The sequence below is a fragment of the Lontra canadensis genome, unplaced genomic scaffold, assembly GCF_010015895.1.
Source record: "Lontra canadensis isolate GAN:19392208 unplaced genomic scaffold, GSC_riverotter_1.0 scaffold57, whole genome shotgun sequence".
Classification (NCBI taxonomy): Eukaryota; Metazoa; Chordata; class Mammalia; order Carnivora; family Mustelidae; genus Lontra; species Lontra canadensis.
In genome coordinates this window covers 649,029-668,023 of record NW_022631051.1, presented here as the reverse complement: position 1 = coordinate 668,023, position 18,995 = coordinate 649,029, and the positions used below count along the sequence as shown (strand labels likewise).

General features: G+C 40.5%; 1 protein-coding gene across 10 annotated transcripts in view; it reads left to right on the top strand.

Annotated features, from left to right (window-relative positions):
• DLGAP1 (DLG associated protein 1) overlaps positions 1–18,995 on the top strand; it is an 866,766-nt gene that overhangs the window by 589,094 nt on the left and 258,677 nt on the right. Inside the window, exon 1 of one of the 10 annotated variants that reach the window (XM_032875689.1) lies at positions 16,698–16,789. The exons of the other annotated variants lie outside the window; for them this stretch is intronic. Coding sequence (XP_032731580.1) covers positions 16,775–16,789 — 15 coding nt within the window. The 5' untranslated portion in view covers positions 16,698–16,774. Of the gene's footprint in view, positions 1–16,697; positions 16,790–18,995 lie in introns of those variants that run through there. 10 annotated transcript variants of the gene reach the window in all.

Here is an 18,995-nt window from a genome sequence, read left to right as displayed (position 1 = left end):
AAGGAAGAGGGAAAAGGGTGAAGCCACGTGTGGGGAGTTTAGACATGGACAGAAGTGAGGTCTTGCAGCGAAGGGAGTGACGGCAGGTGGCTGAGGGGGGTTATGCGCTAGTGGAGGGCAGCAAGGCAGATGGTGCAATGGCCTGTTCAGGCAAGAGTGATCAGTTATGAAGAAAGGCTGATGCGGGGACTTTCTCTGGGCTACCAGGCACACTGAGGGAGGGAGGAGATGTGCATCTGGGAAAGAAAACCTGTGTCCCTGAAACAAAACAAAAGCAGCCATTTTCTAGTGTTCTCCATGCCATATTCCTGATCGAAAATGACAATCCCAGGAAAGGAATTCTGAAAAGGATTTGTTGTGTTTGAAGCCAAGTCAAGACTATTAGCAGGCGACCGAGGGCCTTCTGCTTCCTCTGTTTCTAGCCATGCCCAGAGAGATGTAGGCCGGAGTGAAGTGAGTTCATTTGGAATCTCCACGTGTTGTACATAATTTGGTATTTCCTACAGAACACACTGTGCCTTTTCACACAGCCATGGCTGCCCATATGCCATCCCTCCTCTCCTGTAAGATTCTGCCTCTGGGCCCCACCGGCAACATCTTGCCCATCATTCAAGTCTCAAGTGAAGTCTGACCTCCTTCCACCAGCTTCCATGTTAATTGCACTATCTAGTATGTATTTGCTAGCAATTTCCATGTTTCACTGTAACCACACTTAAATGATTGTGGCTTCCCTCTCCACACCCTCTGATTCCACCTTCCTCTCTGTAGACAGAGAGATCCCTGGGGGGCATATACCAGTCTGTCGATTCCACATCTTCTGCTCCCACAGAGCTTGACAGGTAGGAAGCATTCAATAAATATGAATGGTTGCTAAGAAAGTAGATCTTAAATATTCTCCCCCCACCAAAAAAGGGGGGAGGGGTATTTAATTGATGGGATGAGGTGTTCGATAAAGCTAGGCGCTCATCATGTGGCAATATAGAATGTATCAAACCAATATGTTATATACCTTAAACCTACACTATATCATATATCAATTATATCTCAGTAAAGGTGGAAACAAGGAAAAAAAGATTTGAGGGGGCTTCAAGAACAAAAAAAATAAATGTGAATGAATCAATGGATGAATTGATTCACTAAATGTGCCCTACAGGCAGAGTTATCATGAGATAAAGAAAATAATGAAATTTATGAACCCCAGGGTCAGTGTCTAAAGGAAGGAAGGCCTTTCACCCAGTTCTCTTGAAAGTGAGAAATTATAGAAGTAGGTAACACCAGAACTTCTCCGTGCACGATGTAGGAATTAATTCCTCTATTTCCCATTGTATAGTTCAAATGACAACTCAATATCTGATCTAAAACTTAAAAACAGGTTGTCTCCACCTTCCAGACTGAATTTGTCATCTCCTTTATGACATGATTTTTTAAAAAATCAAGGCAGGCTACAAAAGGAAAATAAAATATCGTGTTAAATGGAACCTGATTAATAAAACCGCAGGTTGATTTTTACCTATTGCCTTTCACATTCGAGGGCAAACTCTAAAATTCACAATTGTTTTCTTTTTTATTTTATTTATTCGTCAGAGAGAGAGCACAAGCAAGGGGAGCAGCAGGCAGAGGGAGAAGCAGACTCCCGCTGAGCAAGGAGTAGATGCGGGGCTCGATCCCAGGACCCCAGGATCATAACCTGAGCTGAAGCCAGGTGCTTCACCAACTGAGCCACCCACAAGGGTTTTCTTAAAAAAAGATAATGCTATCATGTGCAATGGATGCTACTATTGCTTATGGTTGCTACTCTTATCTTTTTATTACAAACATAAATAACAAGAGCGGTAGTAAAACGTGTCACATTCACATTTAGAATAAAAAGACCTTATGGAAAGTGAATATATCACTAAGATATTATCAAGTGACTGAATGTGTACAGCATCCACCTACAACAAGCAACCCACTCAAAAGATGCAATCAGTATGCCCAAGTCTCAGGACAAATTATAAACTACTTTATCCTCACTGTACATCCATCTGAAATATTTAGTAAATTTAGAATGACATAGTTAATAACCTGGCTCTAAGAGTTCACTCATTACTCTGAACAGAGAAAGTGGTGGCTCATTACCAAATAGGGGTAGGGAATGGTCGTGAAATCCTACACTTCTCATATACAGGAAGTATGTGCAATGGGAACACGAACACTTCCTATGTGTGGAAGGCACAGTGCCAGGCTTTGTAGGCGACACATACACGTGTACCACGCATGCCCCGTTACTGTGCTTGACGACTGTTGAGCATTTCTAGTCACACTTGTTTGTAAACCACCCAATGGGATATCTCATAGCTACGGTAAGACCCTGATCAGTATGACTGAAACTGAGGAATGGCTAAAAGAAATGTTGCCTTGAAAAAAAGCGCAACTAGCATCTTAGGATTTCCTTAGGTCGAGTAGCCTGGTTATATTTTTGCTCACTTTCATTACACTAGAATCAAGTCCCGTGCTTGTGGAAGGAGAGTGATTTTGTTGGAACTAAAATGCCAGGAAAATTCTGTTCTTTTACCCATTCACTGAAGATTTCTTACCGCAGATGGATGGCTATGCTCTCTGTCCTCTGCCTCTTTCCCTCCCAGTTTTCATTCCATGGCTCCATCCTAATCTACATTATTTTTAAATTGCTAAGATATGAGATGTCATCAACTAGTAACATGCTGGGTAAAAAAAGAGAAATGTCTCTTTTCCAAACTATCATGGAATCTAGAAAGAGAAAAAAAGTGGTTAGTACTTGCTGCATTCCTCACCACATATGACTTGATAATCTGGGATATTTTGCTTTCTTAAAACAAAATTCTAAGGGTCCCTGGGTGGCTCAGTTGCTTAAGCGTCTGCTTTTGGCTCTGCTCATGATCTCAGGGTCCTGGGATTGAGCCCCACATTGGGCTCCCTCTTCAGTGGGGAGAATTCTTTGCCCTCTCCCACTCCTCCTGCTTGTGCTCTCTCTCTCTCTTTCTCTGTCAAAGAAATAAAATCTTAAAAAAAAAAGAAATTATAAATTAATGTTTTTAAAAGTTTGGTGTTTTTGAAAGTTTTGTTTACAAAGAGTTTATGTTTATATAAAGTATAAGATTAATAATGTCTTTCCTTGCCAAAATTAGTATCTTCATACCCAAGTCAAAAATCACATACAAATAGAGCAGAAAACAGTCATAAAAGGGGATATACCTAAATTTCACCATATGTCTAAGTGCTTCATTTTTATAGAAAAGAAATAAATACTCGAAGTTATTGAGGAGGGAGAGTTAATTCATTATAGTGGAGGTTTAAACATAAAAGGAAGAAAACAACATATGCTTGGATTCCAAAATCCTGTTACATCATAACACCCCAAATTGGAAAGAAGATGGAAAACATATCTTGAAAGCCTAGTCCACATGCTTGACACCCCCTCACAAAACCCCTGTGCCATTTTATTAACACACTTTTTCACATGTAGCAGCTGGATCTAATGAGAGGCTAAATCTTGCCTTTGTGGTAGAAATTGATTTATCCCCCCCACCCCACACTGCATTCTGAATTCTCCTACAGCCAGCCCCAGGGCTTCGAGAGCCTACTTCCTCATTCACCATTAGTATTTATCACTTCCACAGAATGCCAGGGGGTACTCAGAATTAACTATACCATGCTATTCAAAAGAAAACACAAAAATCCCTGCTCTGGTGAGGTGGTAGTGGGGGAAACCATTAAAAGCATTCACAGAGTCTAAGAAAAGGAAAATACAATAGTGATGAAACAACGTGTCCAGTAGGAGAGCTACTTAGGCTACCTCTGAGAGGTAGATTCCAAGGGGAGATGAAAGAATGTACGGTTGAGGACTCTTTCTCCTTCTAACCTGACCACCCCCCAGGATGACGTCAGGTTAGTGTGCCTGGGAGGAGGAGCAGTTGGCAAGCCCAAAATGGAGCAGGCCAGGTATTCGAGTCACATAACAGGAGGGGTGAAAAAGTGCAGTGCCTCCTCGCTGGGCAGATACCATTCACCTGCCATCTGTGTGACAGCTTTCAGAGTTGGGAGGATGCTTGAGAAGGGAAGAAAGAGAATCTAATCCCATTACCTTTTATGAGTACTCAGAGAAAACATCTATAAAAACTAAGGATAAAAATGTTTTATGGTAATAATGTGCACCCATGCTCTCACACAGACCTGATTTCCTCTTTCATATTACCTAATAAATGCCATTTCCTCCTCCCGTGTACTTTTTTTAAATAAAGAAAATCTCTAGAATTCTACAACAGGTGTATTTTTCTGGGTGGGAAAGTGATGTATTTGGTTTCATTTCCTCCTGGTGTCATAATTCTTGGCCATCAGTAATGCTACCAAGATTGGAACACTGATTTTAATATTTCATGCCTTAATTGACTATAGTTCTCCTGTACATGTATTCAGTTTGAAATTTTGGATGACAGTATATTTTCAGCTCAACCTATTTTAATTCTTATTCTAGACCCTGTGAAATCATATGACAGCAGATTTAAGGCTGATATTAACCACTTCCTATTTTTGGCAGGTTGGTATAAACATTATTAAATAGGTCTATAAAGTCAGGTAAAATGTAGTCAAAATCACCTTGATGTGCATTTTCATAACCACAGTGGCTGCCTCAAGGCTGATACAGAGTAGATAGCCACTGAAGGAATGATGGGGGGAAATACATAAAATAGAAGGGTGAACAGAGACAAGTCCCCAGCTGCAATTCTAAGAAACTCCCTCCGTCCATGTTTGGGCTTCTGTTAAATTAATTACAGTCACCGAAAAGTAAAACGCAGATGAGATGCCCTTCTACATCCAGTGATGGTGATGGGCTCCAAAAGTGCTAGAGTTTATATGTTAGAAAGGAGAATAATTCATGTAAGTTCCTCCTAACATAAAACTTGTCTTTCTTATATAACATAAATGGTAAATGTGGCATTAGAGTTCTGCTTCTTTCTCCAAAGGGTATTTAAAAAAAAAAAAAAAACCACAAATGTCATCCCATCTATTTTTAAGCAGAATGCTGCTGGGTAACCAGCTGAGTCGTCTAAACCCAATGGGAAAATTCTACGTTTAAATAAGCTGTTTTATCTCATTGAAAATAAGTGCCGCAGACTGACACCGAACATACGGATTTTTGCATACAGTAACATGTACATTTTCTTAACTTTGAATATAAAACTCTAGCCCAAGCTGAAAAGCTAAGAAAGCAAAATATATTCCTTAGTAATGGCTCTTTAATGATTCCAGTTTCTGATCTGCACCCCCCACACACACACACACACTTTCATCGATTTCCAGTGAAAACCTGTTCCTTGGGTTTTCTTTGCAGGTGATGAAGTAATATTTGTGGATTGAGATACTGTAAAGACAACACAAATTCTAAAAAACAGACCTAAATGACTTGTAAATTATGGGGTGTTTCATAGATTTCATTTGTTATAATGGATTTGGGGTTTTTCCAAAGAATTTATTTTTCAATAAAAGTTATATTTGTTAATTCTGAAAAAAATACTAACAGTACAGAATGATATAGAGTTAAAAGTAAAAGCCCTCTGCTTCCCAGCTCCCCTTTTCTACTTCCGAAAGGGAACCACCACCATTATCATTTGAACATTTTCTTTCTGATATTTTATGCATGTAGTCAAATACAATATGCACACGCATTGCCTTTCTTTCTTTTTAACAACCTGGTATCATACAGTAAGTTACTGTTCAGCACTTGGCCCTTTTAAACTTTATAATATGTTTGGCTTTTCATGGTAGTCCATACAGATCGCCCCATTCTTTTTCATAACTGGAAAATGCTTTATTATAGGGGAGTGTTCATTTCTTTAGCAAATGCTCAATGCTCACAGACCATGTGCCAGGCACACTTCCAGACACTAAGAATACAGAACTGAATAAAACAAAATCCCTGCTTCACAAAGACCACAGTCTACTACATTTTAACATTTGAGGGATTGGCATATTAACAATACATCGCGGGCAATGTTATTCACTATCATGGTTTTAGCTATCCCAAACAATGCCATAAGAAATCACCCGGTAAATAATTTTTATACTCATTTGTCAGTTGAATAAATTATTGTTATTCATTCAGTCTTTTAGTCAATTCTTTGTTCATATCATCAACTTCTCTAGGAATGGATTGTGAATGTTTTGTTGTTAATTAAATTCATACAATAAGAGGGTTTTTACACTTAGGTACCCGACCTTTATAAATCTACCTCCTCAAGTACCTGAATAAAGATACTGAAATTCATCTGAATTGAATCCTTCTCAACCAGTCTATGATAATGCTCCAAAGGGGAATTAGGTCAGATGAGCCAGTTTCTGTCCACTTTTACTGATCCCATGTGCGGAAAACTTCTGACTTAAATATTTCATGATAGGGGCGCCTGGGTAGCTCAGTGGGTTAAAGCCTCTGCCTTTGGCTCAGGTAATGATCCTAGGTCCTGGGAGCAAGCCCCACATAGGGCTCTCTGCTCAGCGGGGAGCCTGCTTCCCCCCACCCCCACCGCCGCTTCTCTGCCTACTTGTGATCTCTGTCTGTCAAATAAATAAAATCTTTAAAAAAATTTTTTTTCATGATAACCAAATGCCTCCCAGACACAACTTTTATGTCTCCTTTTGGTTTCTGTGTGATATAAGAACAAAGGAAAGATGTTTTGAAATTAAAACAAAATGAATAAATGTATCTCTCCATTCATAGAAAATTATGCCTTCTACAAAATTGGGCAAAAAAAAAAAAAAAAATCAATTGTTACTTACTTGATTGTCATTCAAAAACCCATCCCTCAGAAACCCCAGAGAGGAAAAATCACTTATGAGTTTCCATTGTCTTTATCCCCCATATATTTCTTACAACTGAAATCAGCTCAAAATTTATATCTAGGAGTGCCTTGAACAAATCTAGAGAAGGAATCCAAGTTGCCAGATGCGGGGTGTACCAGGGAGAAAGTAGTGTTACTCTCTCTACCTCATTGGTTTGGGGGGAGGGTCTCCCTTTCCAGCCTCCTACTCCCATCCCCAGAAAGTATTCTCTAGGTTTCAGACTTCCGGTGATACCAGGAACCTTTGACTGGTTTGAGGTAGAAAGTAAGAAGCCGCTTAAGAACTTTTTTTTTCTAATTTAAGAACTATGTCCTCAGAGGAAAAAGTTCCCCGTAGACATTCTGACACAAAACTGTTCTGCTTTGTTTTGTTTCGCTTTCTGCCTGTTGTCCAAATCTGTTTCAGGAAAACAAAAATAACATATTTTTGTCAAATGGGATATCATAACTGGAGCTTAATTTAATATTTTGCTATTAATTCAAAATTTTTTACTCTGCACAACTGCCAACTTGAGTGGGAGGTTAAGGGCTCACTCGACCAGCAATAGTGAGGGGTGTGTGAACGGCAGAGAGCCAGCATTGTTACTAGGGGAGGCATGAACATCTGAAAAACCTGAATCGGGTCAGTTTGACTTATTATCAGAAAGGTAAAGAAAGACAAAAAAAAAAAAGGCCAGAAAAAAAAGCCCTTCTCAAAAGAAATATATCTGCATTGTTACTATGTGTAGGTAATCTGCAACTTCTGTCAGAGGATAAACATCCTCCCTGAGTATGAATTCTGCCTGTGTGTTCATGGATGTGTGAGAGACGAAACACTGAAGGCTGGATTGCAGTCAGTGTTTGGCAATAGAAGGGATAATGGGTATGCATGCCATTGAAGAGATTCTTTTATATCCAAAGATAATCATTTACCATCTTGAGTAAGACATTTTTACCTCATTACAGTTTTTACTATTAAAAAATGGTTGGCATGATCTAGTTTATGATAGAAAATGCAAGCCGTGTGACGCATACCTATCCTTATAGATCAATGCCATGTTCATTTCTCTGTTACTGTCTTTCATTTGCACAGATTTCTGGAGTGAAACCGATGACATAGACTTGACATAAAGTGTAAGCTCCCACAGCCTGGGTCTGGTTATGGTTCTTCCCTTCCACGCATGGAGACCACCCTCCATTTGTCCTCTCTATATCCAGAGAGGGAGATCTGAACCATTTTGCAAACTGTGAAAAGCACTCATTTAGCTCAACCATTTTTTTTTTTTTCATTTTGTTGAGTCCAGGGGATAGATAAATAATTGCAAGGTAATGGAGCTGAAACCCAGGTCCAAGAGAGAAGAGATCTGAATTCGAGCCCAATTCTGCCACTTAATTAGCCATATAAACAGTAATTTACATTCTGGGTGTCAGTTTCTTCACGTATAAATGATGACATTTATTAAAACATGATGTGAACGATCTTCAGCTGAAGAAAAGGCATAGAATTTGAGAAACTAGTGACATAATCAGGTTTCTTTATTGGCAGACATCCTGTGATCTTTATGATGCTGATATGGACAGCAGCTCTCTAAGGAACAATGCCATACAGAGCACCTCTCAAACCTCTTCCATCTTGGAACCCTCTCCCATGAAGCATTTCTTTGGATGAGTGATCCATGAAGTGTGTTGTAGCATACACTGGGGGAGATGACAGTTTTAGGATTGACTGGTCCTGCCACGGTCAGTTGATGGGTCTGTGTGGGCCTGGTGGAGTTCCATCAACCTTGCTGTGCAATGTGGCTGCGGCGCCCTGGAGACCTTCACAGAAACATCCAACTTCAGCTCCCTGGAGGCCACCACAGCTTCTCCTGTGGATGCTGGTTATATGTCCACCCCTCTCCCCAGCCAAACCCACCGCAGATACTACACCCATCCCCCCAGCGTCTTCACAGACAGGTCCCCTCACAACCTGTTCCGCTGTGGTCCCTCCTACTTGCCAACATTGGATGGCACATTTCTTCCCCGCCGTTGGTGGAGAAAAATCCAGGACTAAAGATTTCCACACTTACTTCTCAACTATTCAATATGTCAGGAATATCTCAGGTGATAAAATAAAAGATTTCATGAGCACTTTTCTTTTATCTTATTCTCTTATGTCTTGTTTGATATTCTGCTTGGAACAGGGTATGTGGATGGGAATAAGACGTGGTTTCTGCCAGACAAATGAGATCCTCCCCCCTCTCAAACTGCTTACAGATTGATGGGTGAGCCAGATTTGTAAACAAATCGTCTGAAAATATTATGATAGTGTCCTATTAGTAGCATAAGCAGGTTGTTAAAGTAAATCTTTATCTTTTTAGGTTAGCTCTATATTTGTTTCATTAAGGCAGGTCATTATGGAATTCCTGGTCTCTAAGAATGTAGAAGGGCTTAAATAAAGGATCTGAAGCTCCTATTTATTTCACGTGGTGCAATGGTTCAGGTGATTGATTTTCCTGTTCATCAGGCAGCAAAAAAACCAAACATTTTGTAAATGGCTTCCCTGCCCCTAAAAGGCTGTCAATTAAATTGAGAATGACTTATTTTGTCTTATTAAAGAGAATGCACCTTTCAGGCCTCTGCTCTACACAGCATTTCTTTGCTTCGACGGCCTGTGTGGACCTTCTTAACAGCTGATTCAGCCCTTGGTACTTACACTTAGGTCTCTGGCCCCAACTAACTCCTCAGAGGAATGAACAGAACATATACAGCTCACAGCTGAAGAGAACCTGTACAACAGTGAGCACTCGGGGGGCCCTATCTGCCCCTGGAGTTCCACTACCCTGGAGGCTGCCACTTGAGTCTCCATCTGTGATGGGTCATTCTGTGTGGCCACCTGGCTAGACTAGAGTCCCCAGTTATTTAATCAAACACAAATCTAGATGTCACTATGAAGGAAGTTTGTAAATATGGCTAATATCAACAATCAGTTGCCTCTAAGGAAATATTACCCCCGATAATGTGGGTGGGACTCATCCAATCAGTTGAAGGTCCTGAGAACAAAGCTGAGGCTTCCTAGAGCAGAAGAAATTCTGCCTCAAGACTCACTCGGCTCCTGCCTAAGTTTGCAGACCACCAGCCGTCCCTACAGATTTCACACTTGCTGCCTGCTGTAACCATGTGAGCGAGTTCTTTAAAACAAATCTTTTTTTTCTGTTCTCCTCTGAGAACATCTTTTGATCCACTGTCCCTTACACACCAGCCTCTGGAGATTTTCTCAAGTGCACTGACTGATCTTTTCCATCCCAAGCCCCTTTCCACCCCGAAGCTGAAAGAGCCTTGAAACCTTTTTGTACTCCTCCATCATGGTCCAGCTCTGTTATGAATTAAACAGGCAGTAGGGGTTGGCCCCATGAGGGAATCTAACCAACATGGATGACATGATTTCTACATGAGAATACCTTCTGAATTCCAAAAAACAAGCTTTTACCTAATAGGAATTTTATATGCATTTTTACATCATTTATGTCACTGGAGTTAGTTCCTGATACATGTGTTACTATCCTCATCTTGTTTGAGAACATGGAGGTTAAAAGATGTGACGTTCACTGGACCAAAATCACACATCTAGGAAGTATTAGAGTCAAATTTGAATCCATGTTTACCTGATTCCAAACACTATCCTATATTCCTTGCACCATGCTCTTTCCCTGTAAGTGGAAAAACTACCTGGGTAAGAATTACCTGGTAGGAAAATAATCCTTTTTTTTTTTTTTTCTGTGACACTTCTGTTGGAGTATTGTATGCAGAAGCACTGAAACATTACCTAAATGACATCCATTTCATATGGACATCAAATACTGCATCCATTTGAATAAAAAGGCTAGATTGTTCTAAGGTGAATGAAAGCCTTTTTAAAAAATATTTATTTTGTGTTTTGAATCCCACTGCTCCTGGCCCTCAGAGGCTGATATACCAAAAACATGCAAAGGCATTTCAACGCTGAGGCTGCCTTGAGCTGGCTTCGCAGGGTTTTCCTAACCCAACTGAGGGACCATCGGCTTAGGCATCCCTACCCCTGGCTAGTGCCTTCTCTGACTCTCAGCTACACAGGGGCCTGTTCAAAAAGGACACTCCTATTGTCCTCATCCTGAAGTTGAGGAGCTGTTAAGAAATATTCTTCTACATAATTTCAATCGGCAAAAGTAAAAGTGACAAAGAGCCAGAGAGCTCAATTCTGGAAGTATTGTTTTAGGGTCTCAAAGCTATTCATTCATTCAACAAGCACATATTAAACATTTACTGTACAAGAGGTTCTCTGGGAAAAACAAAGATGAATCACATTGTCCTCTGATTAATAATGAACATGGCAGTGCTCTGTGCCAGATGCTCTAAAAACAGTGCTTTTCAAGCCAATGATAGCAACCAATTAGTGGTTCGTGAAATCAATTCAGTGGGTCGCAAACAACATCATTTTTAATTAAATAGAACACAATAGAAGAGAATAGAAAAGAAGATAGAGTACATGGCCTCAGAGAGGTTAAGTCTTTCTTTCTTTCTTTCAGTTGTATATGCACATATAATGGTTTCCAAAGGAAACTGTTACTGTGAAACAGAGTCAAAACCTGTTTAAAAGCTACTGTTCTAGAGAGAGTGAAAGAACAAAAGCTTTGCTCTCAAGAAGCTTGTGTCTTGCTGGGAAGATAAAGCTAATTAATGAACAGCAGAATCCTTTGTATGAAGCAGCTAATGACTAAAGGGCCAATGAATGTTGCTGATTTAGTGCCCCATGAGACTGAGACCAGGGAAAAATCCCTGTGGCAGTTCATTACTCCCTCCTCCTTGAAAAATTTCTCACTTGGCTTCTAGGACAACACACCTTACTGATCCTTCTGAGAATCCCTCACTCATTCCTCCTTAGCTCCCCATCTCCTATGGTTGGGTCAATGCCAAATGGGCACAGTTCTTGGGCCACTTTTCTCTCCTACCAGTACTATTTCTTAGGTCACCTCAGTCATTTTCTAAGCTTTAAATGCCATGTGAGGGCCCACGTTTGCTCTTGCAGCCCAGACAGCCTGAACTCCCAGCCTTGCATTACCAGGGCCCTAGTGAATCTCTCTACTTAGATGTCTCATGGACATCTCAAACTTAATCTGTCCCAAACTGAACTCGTCTTTGTCACTCCAGTCCACACCTCCCTTAGGGTCTCTCATCTCAGCTACTGGGAATTCAATCCCTCCAGCCGATCATGCCAAAAATCGTGGTGTCGTTCTTGACTTTTTTCTACTCTACTCTCAACTCCTGTGTCCAAATCATCGTGGAAAAGCCTACGGGCTCTATCTTCTCCCTACCTCTTCTGCTACCACCATTCCTCACCTTCAACTCCAGTCTGGATAAGTGTGTGAGCCTCCAAACTCTTCCCCAGATTCTACCTTATCCCTTCTAGCAACCTCAACTCAGCAAGCCAGGTGATCCTTTTAAACTATGATCAGTCATGTCTCTCATCAGAACCTCTGAGCTATTCCTGTTTCTCCAAGGAAAAGTCACAGCCCTTCCAATGGCCTGTGAGGCCTGGTGACCTAGACCCCATCACCACTCTGTGCTCACCTTCTGTCTGCTCTCACTCCCCTGCCCTGCTGGGCCTCTGTAAGGTAGCATGGTAGACCTGTCTTCCCAGCAGGACTTTCTTACTCTTCTGCTCCAGGCACTTGCCCTACAGATCTCCTGGCTGATCTCCTCCCCCATTCGATCTTTACTCAAGGTTACTTCCTCAGTGAGGCCTCCAGGGACCATGCTCTGCAGCACTGCAAATCCCTTCACCTTCCCTCTTCCATGGGTACACTCTCTCTCTCCTGCTTTCCTTTTCTCAGTGGTACAGCTCACCATCTAACGTATGCTTTACTTGTTCATGCCTGTCTTCCTCCTTCCGCATCGCACCTTCTGTATCCCCAGTACCTAAAGCAGCACCTGTTTCACAATAATAAGCTCAATAAATAGGCATTGAATAAATGAATACACGCTTTTAAAGTGAAAGAGACAAAAGAAATGATACTTTTAACTCCACCTTAGCCAGTAAGGAAAGGAAGGGAATACCATAATGAAGTTTGGTCTAAGAAACCTTACCTGTGGAAAACAGAATGGAGGTTCCTCAAAAGGTTGAAAATAGAGCTACCCTACGACCCAGCAATCACACTACTGGGTATTTACCTTAAAGATACAAATGTAGTGATCCAAAGGGGCACGTGTACCCGAATGTTTATAGCAGCAATGTCCACAATAGCCAAACTATGGAAAGAACCTAGATGTCCATCAATAGATGAATGGATAAAGAAGATGTGGTATATGAAATACTATGCAGCCATCAAAAGAAATGAAATCTTGTCATTTGCAACGATGTAGATGGAACTAGAGGGTATTATGCTGAGCGAAATAAGTCAATCAGAGAAAGACAATCATCATATGATCTCTCTGATATGAGGAATTTGAGAGGCAGGGCAGAGGATTGTGGGGGATAGGGAAGGAAAAAAATGAAACAAGATGGGATCGGGAGGTAGACAAACCATAAGAGACTCTTAATCTCACGAAACAGACTGAGGGTTGCTGGGGAGAGTTGGGGGTATGGCGAGGGTGGTTGAGTTATGGACATTGTGGAGGGTATGTGCTATGGTGAGTGCTGTGAAATGTGTAAGCCTGATGATTCACAGACCTGTACCCTTGGGGCAAATAATACATTGTATATCAATAAAAAATAATAAAATTTAAAAAATAAAATTAAAATTAAAAAAAAGAAACCTCACCTTAAACTCTATAATGAATACTCCAGTTGGGACATTTCCTTTTGAGGGAGCCTGAGCTAGTTTGGAAATACTGGTTCGGATAGCTACTGAATGTGCCATACTCATTGTGCACATGTTTGTGTGACAACTCCCATTGGTTCTGTATCATGTCGCCTAGCAGAAGTGGGTTGAAATATAGCCTTAAAGTACAATTCCTCAAAAAGCCATTTCCCCATTTGGTAACTATGAAAGTGGAATTTTGTATTACACATGTGCATAAACACACCCAAAATATTATTCCATTCTTTCTAGATGTCAAGAACTACATTCACATAATTTGAAAAATGATAGTTTCATTGAGTTAGAATGAACAGTATTCATGAAGAAGAGCTTCTGTTCTGACCCATTTGAGTACAGTATACTTTTCGGTGTCATGAATGTGACTTGGAGTAAAAAGTCCAAACAGCACCAAGGTGAACTAGTAATCAGATGAGAGGGATTTAAAAAAAAGCGGGGGGGGGCAGGAAATTTTGAGGTGTATCTCTTCTTAAATCTTTTTTTTTTTTCTAATGGACACCAAATAGCTAAGTTAATGGTTCACAAGTATAATAATTTACGGCCCATCTGAGAAACTTAGTAACCCAAAACTTAATGGTAAACTAAGGGAAAATATTTGCTGAAATCTATTTCAAAATTTGTAATTTGGGTGGCACCTGAGTGGCTCAGTTGGCTAAGTGTCTGCCTTTCGGCTCAGGTCATGATCCCAGAATCCTGAGATCAAGCCCCAAATTGGGTTCCTTGCTCAGTGGGGAGTCTGCTTCTCCCTCTCCCTCTGCCCCTTCCCCTGCTCATGCTCTCTCTTTCTTTAATATATAATATCTTTTAAAATTCTTATAATTTTGAAATTAAGTATTAATACTAGAGATGACTGATTTGATATAAACTAGCTGTTCTAAGATCAACAGACTGTAAGGGGAAAGATCCATACTCAAAAACATTGACAAGTAGTGGGATCTCAGAACTGCTGAGAGATTTAGAAGATTTTAGCAAATACCAAAATTTAGTATTGATGAATGGTATTTCTATATCTGGGCTTCTCTAGACTTCAGGAAGATCCCTAACCATCTACCCGCATTTCTGCTTTTGAGCACCAGACAGAGAATTCATACTTGCCTCAGGGAATTCAATTTTTGGAATCATAACTACAAATCACCAGGAATACAGTGGGCAGGTGCCACCACGCATGACTGCATCACTGATGGCTCACCCAGCCATTGCAAGCCAACAGATATGCCTCCACTTAGCCAGAAAGACATGTGAGAAATGAACAGTTGCATTAAAAAATAAGAAAGGGCTCTAAATTAGATTATCCCCTATATGGTCAATGGAAATAAATGTAAGATACTTACAACAGACCTAACCCTCTGTTGTTTTTAATCTTGCTATCTTTTAGGATGTTAATGTTCTGGCTTATATTTCACTAAACATTGTAGCCAACTGTAACTGCTGGATGATGGGTGTTCTGTGGTTCTTTCAAGCACCTAAACCTCCCTCCTTGTTACAGTTGTCAAAACGTTACAGCATTGTAGCTCCCAGTAACTTAATGCTTGAGTTTCATGTTTAATGGAAAATTGCTAAGCTTTGAAACTTACAGACAGCAGAATAATATGATGAAAAGAACATAGAAATTTGAAACAAACTTGCCCTTTGATTCTGAATATGATTTACTGGCTGTACAATTTAGTGTAAGTTATTTAATAGCACAAACTCTCAATTTTCTCATCTTTGCAATGGGGTTAATAACAACTAGGGTTTTGTATCATATGAGATAAAGTTTGTGTGTTGGGATTGTAAAATGGCTACCAGCAAGTCCTAGGCTAATTACTTTACTGTGGATGTACTGAATGTGAGAGGAAGTATCTTCAACTCAGCATTCCAAGCAAAGGTTAAGATGCTTGCTTACGGAGCAGGCTTAGATCACACGCTCAGCCCTGAGCCAGGCAAGGCAACTGGGGAATGTGATGTGTTGACTGACTGAGCCAACTGCTGTGCTACTCCTGAGACACATGGACCTCAAGTGTGTTTCCTTCTGGGAGGGAAGGGTTCTCCAGAGCAAAATCATGGAGATGTGACTACAAGAACCAGAATTAGAACCAGGGTCGCAAAACCCACTGATGTCCACTACAGTCAAAATGCGGGGTAGACAGTGAGGAAAATTAAGTTTTCTCCCCTGTCCTCACATTATACCAGAATGTGGTATCTTAGTTACTATTTCTTGATGTGGAATCACAAGGCATCTTCATAACAGACAGCAGCCCCTTTGGAGTCAGCTGTCACCTCACTAACGTTTTCTACAAGCCCCCAAAGGCTCATGGACCACTTTGAGGGGTCACAGACATTGCCCCTCACATTTCTCCCATAATGCCTTTTCTTAGTGGCATCCATTAACTTCACACATAGACATTCAACTCCTAAAGAATGGTTTAACCACCAGGGAAGAAGATTTTTAAAGAACAAAGTACAAACCCAGTAGGTGAATCAAAGGTACTGAAATACTTCACTCAGCTTGACTTGTTTTAAAGCTATTTTTCCATTTTCCTTCATCTATCTCCCAGATTTGCCCAATCACTTAAAACTTACAAACCCCTTTGACACCAGAGACTGTATTTTATAAAATGCTTTTGGTATATTTACCCAGCACCTACTATGGTGCTAAGTACCCTGTAGACACCTATAAATGTTGGTGGGTGAGAATAATTCCATAGGATCACAGCGACAGAATCACTATTGCATAGTACTGTTTACAAAGTTTTGTTTAAGAATGCTGAAACATTTTTATTTGGAAGGAGATATAGCGAAGGGTCTATTTAAAAAGAGGTAGGTATTTACTCTTGTCCTTAAAAGGTCATTTTTAAGCAATCTGAAGCAAATTAAGCTTTGCACCCCCTTCGGGCTTTGTGGGGAGTTAGAAAGGGCGGTTGCCAGGGAAATCTGATTGGAAAACACAGATCAGACCTTGGGATCTGCACGTCGCGTAATTGTAATTTTCCTATTCTTGCTCTTTTTTTCTGCTTTTGCTGTGAGAAGAGCAAGCTTAAAAGGCTACAGGGACATTTATGCCAAGTCGCATTTGTCAAGTTGAAAGCTGTGTGGAGCAGAAAAGCAGTTCTCCCCGCTGTAAAGAAGATGCAAAGGACCCGAGTGAGTAGGGAATCTGAGAGCTCACTAAAAGTGCTTAGAAGGCAGAGACATTCACGCCATTTCTGTAATAAGTTGTAGGCAGGCACTTGAAATCCAGGGGGAAGCCTCCTTACCACTGGGATGCATGCAGCCCCCCACAGCCATCCTTGAAAGACGTGGTTGTCCTTCAAGTTTTCTAGCTCCACCTCCCCAACTGTCTGACAACAGCAGTCGCTAAGGGCAGCAGGAAACACTGAGAGAGCAAATGCTGTTTTACTTCTTATTATCTTAAACCCTCTTCAACAGTGCTGACAAATTAGTGACAAGATAATATTTATGCTGATTTCAATAGTTACATTTTATGTTTATTTTAGAAATAAAGTACAGTTGAATGGGAGCATGCCCTCCCTTCCCCACCCCCCCATTTATTTTGTTCAGTCACTTAATCAATGTACATTCATCAGAGGCAGGGTGACATTAAAGTTTTGATGTCAGACAAAGCCAGACTCCTACTCATTATTATGACCTTGAGAGTCATTTCTGCTTTTTGAGTCTAAGTTTTGTAGCAGTAAAACGAACAGAGTTAATGCCCATCTCATCAGACTGCTGGAAGTATTCATGTAACATAGATATCTCTTCCAGCCCTCTGAGGTTACCCCAGAAATGTCAGATTATTCTGTAAATATCAGATCCCTAGCTCTCCTTTCATACATACAGTTTTTCCTCCTTGTATTTACCCTTCTTCATCGAGCTCAGGTAAGACCAAGTCTGTTGATCTCCTCAGCCATAGTCAAGCGCCCTCATCTACCCGGTTGCTTTAAGAGAAACACTCAATTGTTGAAGAGATCAACAGTTGCCAAGGAGTAGCCTTGCAAAGATCAACCTCTTATCGATGGCCACCATTTTAATCACTGCTGTAACTTGCTACGTTGTCTTTATTCCCATCTCATCGATAAAACGCCTACCTTTTTTTTTTCTCCCCGCTTCTCTGGTTCCTGACAAATTAGAACTTTAAGTCCCACCTCAGCCTTAGAGGTTTTCCTCCCTAAACCTCTGCCATCCAGAACTGCTCACGGAAGTGCACTGGCCTCCCCTGGTATATTTCAGGATATACGCTCCATTTCAGCTGTCCCAGCTTTCTAAGGGTCTGCATTCCTTTTGTGGCTCTCAGATTTCCCAAAATCTCACGCATTTTCATCCCTCCAAACCTCACCATCCAACCTCCCATCTCAAGATAATCCGCTCTCCAGGACTCACTCACACATGACTTCATATCCCAGCCATCATCTCTCAGACCATCATTGGCACAAAATGTCTGACTCTCTCTACATGTAGTTACACTCTACTGACTGCAGCCCAGCAAAAGTGGGGGACTGAAACCCCAAATCCTGTGGAAGAGCCTTTTAAAAGTAAGCCTTCTCATGTCTGAAATAGTATTTCTTATAACTTCTACTTAAAGGCTTGTAATCCTTCCTTTGCTTTATTAACATATTTTTCCTCCAGACAGATCTTAAAACCATAGGGAGGTTTTTTTTTTTTTTTCCCTTACCTGAAATATGTATTCTTTAGGTTACCATAAAATAACAACTGTGACTCAAAAGACAGCCAAGATCTGAACACGGGGGGACCAGGGGAATCACTATCTGTGAAGAGTAGACCCTATTTTGGGTATAGTGTCACCCTATACCAACTACTAAGCTCTCTGGACCTCAATTTCTATATTTGACAAGTTAAGATTATAATAATTCTTCTTATCCTTCAAGGTAGTTGTAAGGATGATAAGACATTATGTGAGCTTATGTTTTTTGCAAAAGCATGGCACAGATGAATGCTAATTATTATTATTATTAATTTGGTCACTATTAAATAGGAATATTAAGTTCTATGCTTTCTACCCTAGAATATATCTATTTCTTATTTTTATTTTCACACATGTTCTTTAAAAGGTGTTTGGTTCTAAGATGTATGTTTCTCATTTTAGCATCTTTGATATTGGAATGAATCATATAATCTAGGAAGAGTCAGAATTTAGTTGGTGGCATTGATTTCTTAGTGGCACAAAAAAATATTAAGGGTTTTGCATTGGTAGCTTAGATTCAGGATAATGTGGCATTTGGATACTGGAGGAAGGCTGCAGATAGGTCAAAGTAAGGGTAGTTTGTCTATTCAAAATGGAAACTTTGTTAACCAAGTGGGGATAAGCCCCCCCAAAAAATCAGCAAAATAT